The sequence below is a fragment of the Mesoplodon densirostris genome, chromosome 13 (assembly GCF_025265405.1).
Source record: "Mesoplodon densirostris isolate mMesDen1 chromosome 13, mMesDen1 primary haplotype, whole genome shotgun sequence".
Taxonomy (NCBI): Eukaryota; Metazoa; Chordata; class Mammalia; order Artiodactyla; family Ziphiidae; genus Mesoplodon; species Mesoplodon densirostris.
This window is the reverse complement of record NC_082673.1, coordinates 84,421,340-84,436,408: the sequence shown is the minus strand read 5'-3', so window position 1 is coordinate 84,436,408 and position 15,069 is coordinate 84,421,340. Positions and strand designations below refer to the sequence as shown.

Genomic DNA, 15,069 nt, shown 5'->3' with positions numbered 1-15,069 from the left:
CCCTAGGGTCCCCTGGAAGAAGCCAGACCTGCAGCAGGCACCTTGGACAGCCACAGGGTAGACTCTGCCGCTGCTAGAGAAGTTGCTCACGTGAATAGAGATCATGGGAGAAGCACCCGAAGTCTCTCTTTCTTGGTCCCCCTGCCTCCCGCCAGTGCTTCCCATTGGCCAAGCCCAGCTGGAAGCCAGATGACATGGGAAGCTGGATAACGAACGAAGCCTGCAGGATTCCATCTCCCTGTAACAAACAGAGCAGGGCCAGAAATGGATAGGACGACAAACAAGCTCAGAACCTGTATTGTGAGTTTGGACACCATGGCACACCCTCATTAAACTACTGAAGAGGCCTGGACTGAAGAGGGTAAAAGCCAATTCATAAATCTTGAATCTATTTCAGCAGAATCCCCCTTTAATTTTCATGTTAACATTCATGTTCCTCCATGCTGGGGCAGCTGTGGATAATGGATTTTTGCTTCATGCAAATGTCCCCTTTGACGAGGATGTATAGGTACTTGGTGATCCTGAATGCAGAGTCTAAAACCTACCTCATGAGAGTCAGTGGGCAGCTAGAGAAATATGCATATATCTGGAGTCTGTAGGTGAATGGAAGCCCCAAAGAACAGCTAAATTAGCCAACTGTTTACAAGTGTTCTTACAATCAGTTTGCTGGCCATTACACACATTTAGACAGTATCCTAACAGGATTGTATGTCATTAGTATTTTCAGAGTAGAGTTGGGGTGGGGGGGAACTTGACTATGATAGTTGAAAAAGAAATAAAATTATATTTTTATCTAGTGAGGAAAGAGACATTTTCAAAAGCCTTCACTCCACTGGACTTAGTATTCTTGTTAACATCACGCGCTTCGGCTAATGAAAATAGGAAGTGCGTTTAGCATGTTGCTCTTTCAGCTGAGATGAATACCTATGTCACTGAAAAAAAAATACTGCAAAAGTCCCCATCACCTCTTGTGCAAAGTCCAAACACCTTAAAGTCTCCCAAGATCTGACCTCTGCCTAGTTCTTCAGCCTTATTTCTAGCTATTATCCGCCTAATATTCGGTGCTCGTTTATGTGGTCCTTTACCTTCCAGTCTTTGTTTATGCTTTTTTCTCTCTCTGGAATGTTCTTAATTCCTTATATAATCTTCATCTCATAATCTCCATCTTCTGGCAAATTCCCACTTATTCTTTAAAATTCACATCGAATATCACATCCTTAGTAAGTCTTCTTCAATCACTGCTCCCCACGCCGCCCAGTCTGACTCCCTCCCTTGGGCTTCTGTAGAGTCTGCGCATATTTCTATCACCTGCACTTTCTTAGTGTATTTTAATTGCTTTTGTGTCTTTATTTCTCATGAGATGATCAGGGATAATTTTTAAATCTATCATTCCATATCTATTGCTCAGTCCTATGCTTGGTGCATAATAGATACTCAGTAAATATTTCTTTGAGAAGCTTTAATGAAGGTAATTGTTGAAACTGTGATACAAAATGAAAATCCAAGAGAAAGAGAAATTTACTTCACATTCTCGTGAATACTATTATTTAAGAAGCCAGGGGAAATTCACAAGAAAAAGTTAAAAGGTCAATTGTTTACATTTTCTTTTGTAACACATATCTTCCATTATATTCCATTTTCTTTGTCCATTCACTTGTAACTTCCCACTAGCAAGTCTTCATCTGAAATGGAGGGATTGTTTACATATTCTCATGTAACTTCATGTAAATAACTATTAAGCTAAACCGTGGAAAATCACGGTTTTCTAGGTCAAAAATAGTCAAGGGGCTTCCTTGCTGGTCCAGTGGTTAAGAATTCTCCTGCCAATGTAGGGGACACAGGTTTGAGCCCTGGTCTGGAAAGATCCCACATGCCGCAGAGCAACTAAGCTCGTGCGCCACAGTTACTGAGCCTGTGCTCTAGAGCCCGCGAGCCACAATTACTGAGCCCGCGAGCCATAGCTACTGAGCCCGTGCACCTAGAGCCCATGCTCCGCAACAAGAGGAGCCACCGCAATGAGAAGCCCGCGCACCGCGATGAAGAGTAGCCCCGGCTCACCACAACTAGAGAAAGCCCGCGCACGGCAACAAAGACCCAATGCAGCCAAAAATAAAAAAATAAATAATAAAAATAAATTAATTATTAAAAAAAAATTTTTAACCTACAAAAAATAGTCAGATGTTGGTAATTTCTATGGTTCAACCTAAATATAAGGATTGGGAGGTAGGTCTCTCTCCCTCACGTCTGTGTACTGTATTTTTACACAGCTCACGTAGGTAGCCTGGATTTCTTGGCATTAGTAACTTTTATGGTTGGTAAAGCAGCCATGTACATGTTAAGGTAAATGTAGATGGTCTCAGTGTAGGCTGCTACCCCAGGGAGGTAAAGGGACTCCATCCCACGGTGCTATTTAAACCAAGGCTGGAAAACCAGCTGTCACGAAAGGCTTTGAAGGGTCATTTGCTTTCTGAACTAAAGGGGACTCAATTCCTACCTCCGTGTTCACTCCCAACTTTCAATTGTATGAATCTATGCGTTAAAATAACCTAATATTATTAAAATGTTAATTTGTACCTTTGTGCCTATCCCACAATTGAATTTTCAAGTAGTTGATTACATTTCCCTCTATGGATTCAGGAAACCATTTGCTCCACCTTGTCTAATTTATTAAACATATTTTGGCCCTTACACCTCTTCCATTAGTCATCCCTAAACACACTTCGTACAAATGAATAGGAAGTTAGATGTTAATGAGCATCGTTTTCTAGAGGAAGAGTAGCACTAGGCTGCAGGTATAGAGGGAAACCACATGTTACTATTTCAGTACCTTGGAATTCTGAACTTTGGCCCTCTACTTGGGAAAATTAGATCTCTTATCAGAAGAACTTTTCCTGCTATTCATATAAATATTGTTGTTAAGATGAATTTTGTTGTCAATATGAATGCTGGTGTTAATACTTTTCTTACTGCTGATTTCTTAATTCCCCCTAACTTTTAAACTTAAAAGAACATTTGAAACTAAATGAGCTGAAAATGTCTTTTAAAAATAAGCAACACATTGAGATTCTGGTACATAGCAAATTCCTGGTGAAGAAAAGTTCCAAATTTGCGATTCTATTTGCATTTCCATAAACACAGAGAATCTTTGTCTGAGCTTATTATGGGACAAATAACAGTGTTAGAGATGGGGTGTTGTAAGACTCTAATTATGCATGTGCCCCCATTCTGATTAGCGCATTTATAGCATGAAGCAATACAAAACTTGTGCTTTTGGCTCAAAAGCTTTTTTTAATTAAAGTTGACGTTTTCATGAATTTTAAGTAACATTGGTCTCGTTTAATGTAATTAACATATTAAAAAATAAAAAAGCTCTCAGATGCCACTGCTCCCCAGGAAGCAGACCCTGAGATGGAGATGCGCTTACAGAACATTTGCTGGGAAGCAGCCTGGGGATCCACACCTGGGGGAGGGGAGGAAGCAGGACTGGGAAAGGGGAGAGGCTGAGCTGCGATGCTGGCCCGACAGAGGCCCCAGCCCCTGCCTGCCCAAGCTCTGTGGCTCACGTGGTCCTTTAGGTAAGTCGTCCTGAGTTGGGCTAAGGGAGCAGCCTACACCCCACATTGATCAGAGAGATTGAAACACAGGCTCTGGGTTCTCACGCTCAGTTCCAGGTCCCAGGCATGTCAAGGAAGGAGCAGAGAGTTCCAGAACTGAAAAGGCCACGTGGTCAAGGACCTCAGATAAATTAGGGGTAACTGGTATGGATGGATGACCTTCTCTCCCGAAGAAGAGTTGGGCAGCCCACGCATAGGTTTGGGGCTCACTCTGGTCATGTTTCCATCTCTCTGGCTTGGTCAGTAGAAAATAAAATTACTTAAAAATGAAATAAAATGAAAACTTTAGTGTCTCGGTTACACTAACAGCATTGCGAGTGCTCTGGGGCCCCGTGTTGGACAGCCCGAAACGTTTCCATCATTGCAGAAAATTCTCCTGGACAGCACTGCTCCCCGACAGCCTGCCGCCATGCCTCTCAGAGGGAGGTCCTGCTGACCCCACTCACCCCCGAGACACCCCAGGAGGAAGGTGCCAGCTTTCATTACCCCAACACCTACAACCGCTCTCTGCTCCCTCAACTGCAAGGCATCACTGTTTAGTCTCCTCAACTCTGTCTTTCCTTGCCCTCATATTGGACATTAATGTGGCTTAATAAACCAGAACTGGCATCGATAGAAACTGAAAAGCATTTCCATTTCTTTATGGATAGGCCAGGAACATGGGGGAAATATTTGTATCCATCACACTAGTTCAATTAGAGAAAAGAAAAAAAAACAACAACAACAGTTAAGTTTTCACTTTAAATAGCGTAAACATTCCTACCCTGGCACATGAACATCTAAAAATGTAACATCATGGGCCAGCAAGAAATGAATGGAAAACAGTAAAATGGGCATGAAATAGACTTTAAAACATAGCAAATACATCATTTTGGAATTAGCTGCCTCCAAAGCAAATCTCGTTTGATGATGATAAAAACATGCTTCACTGAGCGATCCTTTCCGTGAGTCACCTCCTCTAATTATCCAGTGAACACTGCATTGGTGGCTTCCACTGCTTGCTCTTCCATGGTTTCCTTCTACATGTTTTTGTTATGCAGAATATACCTTTTAAAAAATGTTTCTGAACAAACTCTTCCAGCCTTGAAACTTCCTGTGTTTGGTACATGCAGCATTTGTTGTTTTTTTCTGTTCTGGAGTCTCAGCAAAAGTCTGGCCATCACACAAACCATTGGTGATGCTTAAAGGTATTTTCCCTAGTCGGGTGTTCAATACATGATTGAAAGGCTGGTGTTTAAGCAGATCTTTCCTTGCTGCATTGCACATAGGCCCTCCCATGAGGTCTGTGGGGAGGGACTGAACTAAATCACACATACACGCACAGATTGAATTTTTATAAAATATGATGGAAAAATATACAACTGCACTATCTAAAAAAACGGATGCTTGTACCACCACATAGGAGACGGATTGCCATCAAGGGCGAAAAGAACACTCACCTCCCCAGATTTGATGCTTTAGTCCCCCAGACAAGGATGCCTTGCTTCATTTGCTCAGTCACCGTCCATGTATTGAAGCATACATGTGATAAGCAATGGGCTAGGCTTTCTGGGGTTCTGGCCAATGGCCTCATTACTCTTGCGCTTTGAGGCCATTTTGTAAACTAAGGGTTACCTGAACCCGAGCACAGTTGATCCAATAACCAAGGCAGCTACTAAGTGACTAAGGATCTGGTGGGATACACTGGACAAAGGGATGATTCACATCACATTCTGGGCAGGGTGGAGCAGGATGGTGCAAGATTTCATCATGCTGCTCAGAACGGCCCACAGTTTTAAACATATGAATTGTTTAGTTCTGGAATTTCCATTTAATATTTTCAGACTGTTGACCATGGGTAACTGAAACTGAGGAAAGAGAGGCTTAAAGTGCTTCCTTTAATTGAAAAGGTGAAAGTTCCTGACTTAATAAGGAAAGAAAAACAATCATATGCTGAGGTTACTAAGATCTGCAGCATGAACATTTCTTCTACCCGTGAAATTGTGAGGAAGGAAAAAGAAATTCATGCTGGTTTTGCTGCCGTACCTCAAATTGCAAAACTTATGGCCACAGTGAGTGATAGGTGCTTAGTTAAGATGGAAAAGGTATCAAATCTGAATAATTTTGTAACATGTATTAAAGTATATTGCTATAATTGTTCTGTTTTATTACTAGTTATTGTTTTTAGTATTTTACTGTGCCTAATTTATAAATTAAACTTCATCACAGGTATATATGTAAAGGAAAAAACATACTATATACAGGGTTTGGTACTATGTCGTTTCAGGCATGCACTGGGGGTCTTAGAACGCATCCTCATGGATACAGGGGGACTATTGGAGCTTTCTCATGCCCCATATAGGGACTTAAAGTCAGACTCTTTCATGGAATATGTAGTGGAAATTAAAATGTTTTAACATTTAAAAAATATATAGTGTATATTTTGAAGATGTATCAGAGAGAATGTATCACTAACTATGTACTGTGTTTTTGTTTTAGGTGGGCGAAATAATCACAGGTTGTCAAGGAACATCAAAGCCAGTGAAAAGCACGCTGGACAGCAGCAGGGAACAGACAAACAAAAGGTGCCCTCCCCTCAGCCCGCCTTAACTTTGTTTAGAGTTCTCTTCATTGTCATTTGGTGGCTAGAATGCACCTTCCAAATAGGTACAGTGACTGAAAGTTTAAAAAGGATTCATACCATGAACATTAATGTTTATTCCCCAAACTTAGACTCGTGATTTGTAGGGCTCAGAAACAGATCTGTGTATATTTAGGTTCCAAATTCCGGTGACAATAATAAAAGTGGCAATACCCACACCAACGACAGCTACATTTACCGGGCACTTGCTTTGTTTTGGGCACCATTCTGTGTGCTTTACCCATAGTAATGCATTTAATCCTCACAATTTTTACCCTCAGTTTACAGACGAGAAAAATGAGGGAGGGAGGAGTTTGGAATGTCCGGAGGTCATGTAGCTGTGACCTGTTGGGACAACTCTGCTGAGCCCTGCTCATAACACTGCTCACACCGCCTCCCTTTTATGACCCATGTATCATGCCATAGATTCCAAAACTCTCAGGGCTGCAAGGACCAAGAGGCCCCGTGTCCTCTTGTCAATCATAGGTCACCTTCCAGGCTTGTCTTAATCTTCCTTCTCAAAAGGATCCTCACCCTCTCAAGAGAATATTCATGACATTCTCAATATTCCCCCAGTGTCTGAAAGCTTCTCTTTGATTCCTAACTGAAGGTTCTAGCTCTGCCCCCAGAGACACCCCAGAACAAAGCCCACCTCCCACAAGCAGTGACAATCCTTAGAGTATTGCAGACAAAGCTCTCATTATTTCTCAGTTCTTCCTTAGAATGAGCATCCCAGCTCTTTCACCCTTCCTTCCCCTTGCCATGATTTCCACACTCGTACCATCCAGATGGCAAAATCTATTTTGGACCAAGGCAAACTATCTTTGAGATACAAATGTATATGCTAGAATTATCACTATAAAAATACCTGAACAAGAACTATATTTATGTCTTGCATAATACAAGCCATCAGGCATTCGTATATATTCAAAGACAACTGTCAAATTTTGTAGAGATTTTCAAACACGGGGTTTGTTTAAACAACAGGTATAGAGTTGAATTCCTTCTGAAAAGCGGGTTGCTGTTTTTAACCTTGGAAAGCCACTCTCATGTTTCCCAGCTCAGTGATTTCCATTTCAGATACATGTGTAATTTACAGAGAATCAAGGGTATTAGGACTACTATGAATCTTCACAGTCATAATTAACCCCCAGGGGCATCAACACATGTAAAGAGTTTGAATCTAATTTATGAGGAATCACAGGGATTGGAAACCAAGTCATTGCCAAAGTTTGGAGCTGGTTTTCAAGACTCCAGGAAAACCGTCATTACACTTGATGATTAGAGATATCCTAGTGCAATTCGTCATAATAGGACCTCCTGAAGTATCTTCACAAAGCCTTTCTTTTTCATTTTCATTACTGAGAAAGGATCACCTCACGACCATTCATAATCCATCGATGGGAAGGCTGTTTGTGGTGCTCCTTAATCATTGACAAACTTCCTTACACACATTATCTCAGCTTCTGGCTGGGCAACCCATTAACCAAACGGCCTCCTATACATGCTGCACATGGGAACGAGGTCAGGCAGGTTGTTGGCTTGGGGGAAAGGACTACAGAGGCAGCGGTAACTGGGGGCAGGGAGGTCGGAACAGGCCCCTCAACCCTCTCATAGCCTGAGTGGTCCTTTCCTCATGTTGTGGAGACAGAGTGAATAGAGGGAGAAGATAAAGGGAAGGAGAGTTATGTTCATTGGGACCAGATGGGGTCCTGTTTTTGGGGAAGGTAACTGACCCAGTGAACTCTTGTGGTCCTGTTACACTGTACGATGAAGGAAAACACACAACTTCCTCAAAAATGGACTTATTGAGTACTGAGTGCCTACCCTGTGCTATATGATGCTATGTGTTATCTTTACTTTTCAAAATAACTGCAGTATAAATCCTCGTGTCCTCATGTACTGAGGTTCAAAGAGATTGAGCAATTTGTCCAAGATCGCAAAGTTGTTGAGTGGTGGAACTGGGACTATAAAACGTAGCCCATTCTTGGGCTTGCCTTCTTACTCCCCTCATGGTGTCTTTTTTAAAAATTAGACTTTCTTCTTTAGAGCAGTCTTATTAGGTTCACAGCAAAATCAAGTGGAAGGCCCAGAGATTTCCCATATACTCCCTGCCCCAGCTCAGGCGCAGCCTCCCTCGTTATCCACATCCCCCATCAGAGCGCAACATTTGTTACAACTGGTGAACCTGCATCCATGTGTCATTAGCACCCAAATCCATAATCTGCATTAGGGCTTAGTCTTGGTGTTGTGCATTCTGTGGGTTTGGATGAATGTATAATGACATGTATCCACTACTATAGTGTCACACAGAGTAGTTTCACTGCCCTGCAAATCCTCTGTGCTCCACCTATGCATTCCGCTCTCCCCACTCGCAGCCCCTGGCAACTATTAGTCTTTTTACTGTCCCCATAATCTTGTCTTTTCCAAAGTGTTATGTAATTGGAATTATACAGTACGTAGCCTTTTCAGATTGGCTTCTCTTCCTTAGTAATATGCGTTTAAGGTTCCTCCATGTCTTTTCATGGCTTGCTAGCTCATTTCTTTTTAATGCTGAATAATATTCCATTGTCTGGATGGACCACAGTTTAATTTATCCATTCACTCACTGAAGGGCATCTTAGCTGCTCCAGTTGTTTGGCAGTTATGAATAATGCTGCTATAAACATCCTGTGCAGGTTTTTATGTGGACATAACGTTTCAACTCCTTTGGGTAGATGCCAAGAAGCACAATTGCTAGATCATATGGTAAGAGTATGTTTAGTTATGTAAGAAACTGCTGAACTGTCCTCTGAAGTGGTGGTACCATTCTGCATCCCCACCAGCAGTGTATGAGCGTTCCTGTTGCTCCACATCCTCGCCAGCATTTGGTGCTGTCAGTGTTCGGATTTGCACTCTTCTAAATAGGTGTGTGGTGGTGTCTCATTGTTGTGTTAACTCCCATTTCCCTGATGATATATGGCAAAGAATCATGGCTTTCTTTCTTCCCAAACCTGTATCTTTTCTTTTTCGCGCATGACTGCATAGGGAAATAATCCAGTACAGTGTTGAAAAGAGGGTGATAGCAGGCATCTTTGTCTTATTGCCAATTCCAGACCGAAAGTTTTCAGCATTTTACTCTCAAGTCTGGAACATTTTATTTAAACACAAGTGTAGTGGTTTTATAATTCATGCTTTCCTAGTCACTATCTGAAGTTTTTCTGTCTCTATTTCTGTTCTTGTTGCTTCTGCTGATTGTTATGCAGAGTGCCCGTTTATTTGAGTGCTTGTTTACTTTTTCCTGTGATCTGCTGCCTTGTTGGGGGCTTCTCAGAGGTCCAGGAGGTTCTCTGCCAGGGAGCATTGATGTGTGCTTTGAGGCAGACCCTAAAGACACTGCTAGTTTAGAACCACTTCAGTCTAAGTTCAAGATTGAGGGTTTATTTGTTTTTTTAGCTGCTATAAACCCATGGAAGTGCCAGCCTGTGGTGACAACTCAGCCCTCTTCTGTCCCACGGGGGCACCTCCCCTCACAGCCCCCTGGGGAGATGGGCAGAGGGGGTTTACCTCTCATTCACTCGTACAGGAGGGGGAAGCCCTTTGGGACTGCACCCTTACTGGGGAGAGGGCACCCTGTTAGACTACCCTCCTGGCATGCTCAGGGCCTGGCCCTCTGTCCCCAGACTCTGTACATCCAGCAAGACCAAAGCCTGACTTTAGGGGCTCACCGAATGCCCTCAGGGCAAAGGTGGTCTCAGGCCTCCATTCCCCTTTCTGGGTTCCTCCTTTCACTGAATCCTGACCTCGTGGATCCTAATTATCTTACCACATCTTTCACGATCTCAGTAAAGTTTTTCATGGGCAGTGGGAGTCTTCGGTCCAAATAAGCTAGCCCAACAGATTATCATTTCTTTATGTTCTTTAATAGAAGGAGTCAATCGTTGATGTATTTTACGCCTACTGCCTACTGATTTTAGACATTTTCTTTTTTCTTGCTTTCTTCCATAGTAATAAATTTATTCATTCTGTCTTCCAGCTATTCTTAGTAGGTGCCAGAGGTTCTGGTCTGACAGCCAGGTGGCAGGTAAAACCAGCAATGGGCATCTGTCACTTTAGGCCTGTGACATAGGGACAAGAAGCAGCCAGGGAGAAAAGCCCCCCTCTCCTCTTTATTTTGGGGATGAGTGTGGTCCTCAGGTGCCTCAGACCCAGAGATTCATGAGTCATTAAAGCCCTGCATGCAAACTATTCCTCACAACATCTGAAGCAGGGGCTCTGCAGATAACTATATACATACTAGCTAAGCTCATAGTTTATTACTGAGATCCAGAAATTATGGACCATGAGATATGCCTACAGTGGAGATGGGCTGCTTTTCCTCAAAGTCAAGGACAGCATAATTATAATAGATGAATTTAGCTATTTACTTAATTAAGCCATAGATATCATAGTCTTTTAATAAGAACAGACTAATTAAAAAGTACGCTATAGTTAATAGTGACTGTAATGCGAGTCTTTGAAAACTGTAACTTCTTAACACTGTTTATAGTGTACAATCTGGGACTTCAGAAAATGCCCTTTTATCGTCTTTGTATACTTTGGAGGTTTTATTTTTTGGGTTTTTTTTTTTTTTTTTTTTTTTTTTTTTTTGCTATACACGGGCCTCTCACTGTTGTGGCCTCTCCCGTTGCGGAGCGCAGGCTCCGGACGCGCAGGCTCAGCGGCCATGGCTCACAGGCCCAGCCGCTCTGCGGCACATGGGATCTTCCTGGACCAGGGCACGAACCTGTGTCCCCTGCATCGGCAGGCGGACTCTCAACCACTGCACCACCAGGGAAGCCCTATACTTTGTATTTTTCTTCAGCAGGTCCAGGAGTATTAGTCAAAATACTAAGGAATGAAAAAGTCAAATCTTTCAAGGGCTGCGCAGATTACAGGAGTGAGGGGGAGGGCTGTAAGAACAGCAGCGTTTACACTTTCCAAAGAAAATCGGACCCCCTTCCCCCACCAGATTGTGTCTGCTGCACGAGTTTGGTCTGAGGACATGGGTTTGGAGCTCCTGGATTAGACTGAGTGTGATATTCCTTAGGTCAGAGATAATTTCTTATTTAATTTCGTTAATCCACAATAATAACTTTTTTTTTTCATTTATTCAACAACTATTTATTTGGTAAAGCTATACGCCAAAGATACAAGATGAAAAAGACAACACCTTTGCTTCAAAGATGTCAGTCATAGGGAGAACAGGTCGGTAATGAGACAATTACATGACGGTATGATAACTTTTCTATTGAGCACAGCACTGCACTCCTAGATGTTACCAGGAACTTGTCTGTTTGCACAGACCATGCTATTTCTGGTGTCTAGCACAGCAACTAGAATACAGCAGGCGTTTAAGGTATATCTGTTGAATAACTGGATGAATGAATGGTGTGGTGATTCCAAAATAATTTCTAAATCATCAATATCCCTGGGAGAACTTTATATAAATACAGATTACTGGGTCCAACTCCAGGCCTATGGAATGGAAATTGCCAATAAAGCAGCCCTGTGACTGTATCATCTAGAGTTTTCTCTATGACGGTGATAAGGGGACTCAGTGGCCAGCGGAGCTGCTTCCTGGGTCCGTTTCGCTCCAGCTATCGCTGGAAGGACAGAGTGCCAGCGGAGGAGTGGGTTCTTGTGGGAGGGGAAACTGTGGGCTAAGCTTGGTGTGCACCTGAACTTGTAGTGCAGGCTGGGTGGTCTGAAGCAGCAGGGTACAGGAGCCTGATTAGCTCCATTCAGGAGTGAGAACTGCCTGGTGTGATTCTATTATTGATCTTGGCTCTGGGGCATGGCCTGCTGTATCATTTCAATTATCAAAAAAATCTTAGGTAAGCAGAGTCTCCCAGCCGCCCTCTCCTCCACCTGCCTGCACGTCAGCACGGTCCTGCGGCGCTCTTTAGCACTTTATTTCTCCAAGGGTCGACTCTTGCTTCTCCTAGGCTCTAAGCTACTTGAAACCAGGGATGGGGTCCTATTTTTGCCTCCATGCTCCAGGGATAGTACTTGCCGATATTTGCTGAACAAATGAATGAATGAGTTAAATCTACTTGAAATTTACTTTAAAATGATATCTCAATTTCCTTTGCCCTTTTTGTTGTAGCAGCCAGCAAATGGAGAGACTAGAAGTAGATCCCAGCAAGCGTGCCTTCCCTGATGTGACTAACATAGTTCAAGAGAAAAAACACACGCCCAGAAGAGTTCAAGCTGAACCCAAAATTATACCAAGCGAGGAAGATCCAGACTTTGAAGATAATCCCGAAGTGCCTCCGTTGATTTGAAAACTTCAAGCTGCACTGACTGTGACCCGCCAGACCCAGCTTTGCTCAGTGCAGAGTGCGTGTATGTTGTTTCTGGGGTAAACACAGTTATTTTCAATATTACTCCTCCAATGTTTTAGGTCCTACTTTGTACATTAATATTCTCAAACCGGTTTACAATTAAAATGTGTACCTTCAAAATGCTATAACATCATTTGTCTACAGTAAAGTGTTGGCTAGGGAAAATGTTCAGTAAATCATAGAACTATTATAGAGACACGCTGATTATAAATCTCAGAATTGCCTGTTTGTGCAGATAGATGAAGTCGTGGATTAAAGCACTGATTATTAAACATGTGCTTCGGCAAACGGGTCAAGCTCAGAAGTTAAAATCGTAATTTCAGATCAAGTTGGAATGCTTTCAGGTGATTTTAAGCAGTGTTTCTGTTTTCTTCTCATGACGTGTCTGCTTTCTCTGATGGCGAGGTATAATGGCAAGAAGATGAGGTTGGAAATGAGACACCTTGAAGTCGGATTCCCTTTCAGTCGCCTTGGATGAAACTTCAGCAAGTGCATGAACTTCCCCGCGCCTTAGTGGCTCCATCTGTGACTGGGGAGGAAGGAAGAATACTTGCCGTGTATATAGGTTTGTCTCCAGATGAACCGTCTAAAGTGCCCGACACTGTACCTTGTGCATTTCCGCTCCCCCCTCCCCCCGGAGCCTCCTTTCCCTGCTTCCTCCGCTACTCCTCTCCCTCCTCCTCTTTCTTCACCTTCCTCCTCATCCTACTCCCCCTCCCCTACTTCCTTCTTCACGTTTTAAATACTTGCACCTCGTCTTTATCTAGAACATTATGAACTCAATATTCCACATACAATATAGGAAAACTATCTTCACTCTGATCATAATTTACTAGCACTTAAATCAGGCTCTGATCAGCAAATACTTTACTCAGCATCTCCTGAGCCCTGGGACCTGCTCTGTTCATCAAGGGGTCGGTGGTGACAAAGCAGCGACATATACGTACACGGACCCCGTCAGGCAGTGGTAAAAGCTTGCAGTCAGAAGGCGGTTCTGCTTGTTCTCCAACGGAAATGCTCTTGCCTCTGGAACCAATACCTCTAAAGCAGCAGAGCCGAAAGTTGCAGGAACAGGAATAAAAAACTGGCCAGTTCATCATTATGGGTGTTAGTGACAGGACCCTCTCCCCCCATTTCAATCCCTTGATCCCAGATCCATGCTTCTTGGCTCTGGAAGAAATAGCACCACATATTAGCTAGGGATTCAGAGCCTATACTTTATCCTTGGGAACATGATCTCACCCGTGCGAAGTATTATCACCCAGCTGGCCCTGTAGCTGCGTCTTCGAAAGGCCACTTCATTGTTCTACCAGGTCAGCTGCTCCAGGGTGATGATGAACATGGTAAATCCAGCGAATTCCATAGATATAACTCCACGGGCATACTTCATTTGCTGTGAAAATGAGTTCCCTGGTCAGAGGCGGTTCTCCATGAAGTACTGTGGCAGTGAATATTGCACCCACTGGGTAAACCCACAGATGGTGGCTTTGGCAGAAGCACTGTAGGGAAGGAAGGCAGATTCATATTCAGAACAAGTGTATATTCCAGTGAGAAAAAGGCACCGCTCCTTCCATGACGGATGGAAGTGTTCCAGTGTAATCGACTTTCCAGCAGGTGATGGATGGTCCCCTGGGGTATAGTGCCATATAAGGAGCTCACTGTTGGTTTCTGCTATTGTCAAATTGGTCATTGTGGATGTCTGCAAATTATTGGACACTCCTCCCATCGAGAGGCGGGGCCTCTGCCCTCGCATCTTGAATATGAACCAACCTTAGTGACTTGCTTGCAACCTACAGCATAATGATAAAATGATGCTATGTGTTGTCAAGGCTAAATCAGAAAAGGCCATATTACAACCATCTGATTCTCTTGGGACACTCTCTCTGGGGGTATCCAGCTGCCATGTAAAAAGTCCAGCTCCCCTGGGGCTGCCATGCTGGAGATGCCGCAGGAGGTGTTCCCGTCCACTGCCCCAGAAGCACTCTCAGCTGACGGCATTACCTGCCAGACGTATGAGTGCGCCATCTTTGATGTCCAGTCCTGGCCACCATCTGGCTGCAACTGCATGAGAAACGCCAAAGTGAGAACCATCCTGCTGAGCCTTCCCAAACTCTGACACACAACATTGTGAGCAAAATAAAATGGTTGTCATAATCCACTAAACTTAGGGAGAATTTGTTCTGCAGCAATGGCAACCAGAGGAGGATTGGTATGTGGAAGTGGGGTGTTACCATAACTAAAACCAAAGACGCACGCTCGTCGCCTGGGACCAGGCAGCGGTCAGAAGCTAGAAGGTCCTTGAGGAGGTTTGTGACAGTTGGATACTCTAGGAAGCAGACACCAAGAGAGAATTAGAAGTGTGAGAGGTTTATTGGGGGTAGTGGCTTGGAAGGATGGAGAGAGGGGGCAGGAGTAGGAAAGGCTTTAGACTTTAGATTTTAGATAGTCTTGACATCTGAAAAATGAGGAA

General features: G+C 43.4%; 1 protein-coding gene across 1 annotated transcript in view; it reads left to right on the top strand.

Moving 5' to 3' along the window:
* DNAAF11 (dynein axonemal assembly factor 11) overlaps positions 1 to 12,702 on the top strand; it is a 63,192-nt gene extending 50,490 nt beyond the window's left edge. Inside the window, exons 12-13 of the mRNA XM_060115736.1 lie at positions 6,093 to 6,178; positions 12,362 to 12,702. Of these exons, the coding sequence (XP_059971719.1) occupies positions 6,093 to 6,178; positions 12,362 to 12,539 (264 nt within the window). The 3' untranslated portion in view covers positions 12,540 to 12,702. The remainder of the gene's footprint in view (positions 1 to 6,092; positions 6,179 to 12,361) is intronic.
* Positions 12,703 to 15,069: the final 2,367 nt, after the last annotated feature.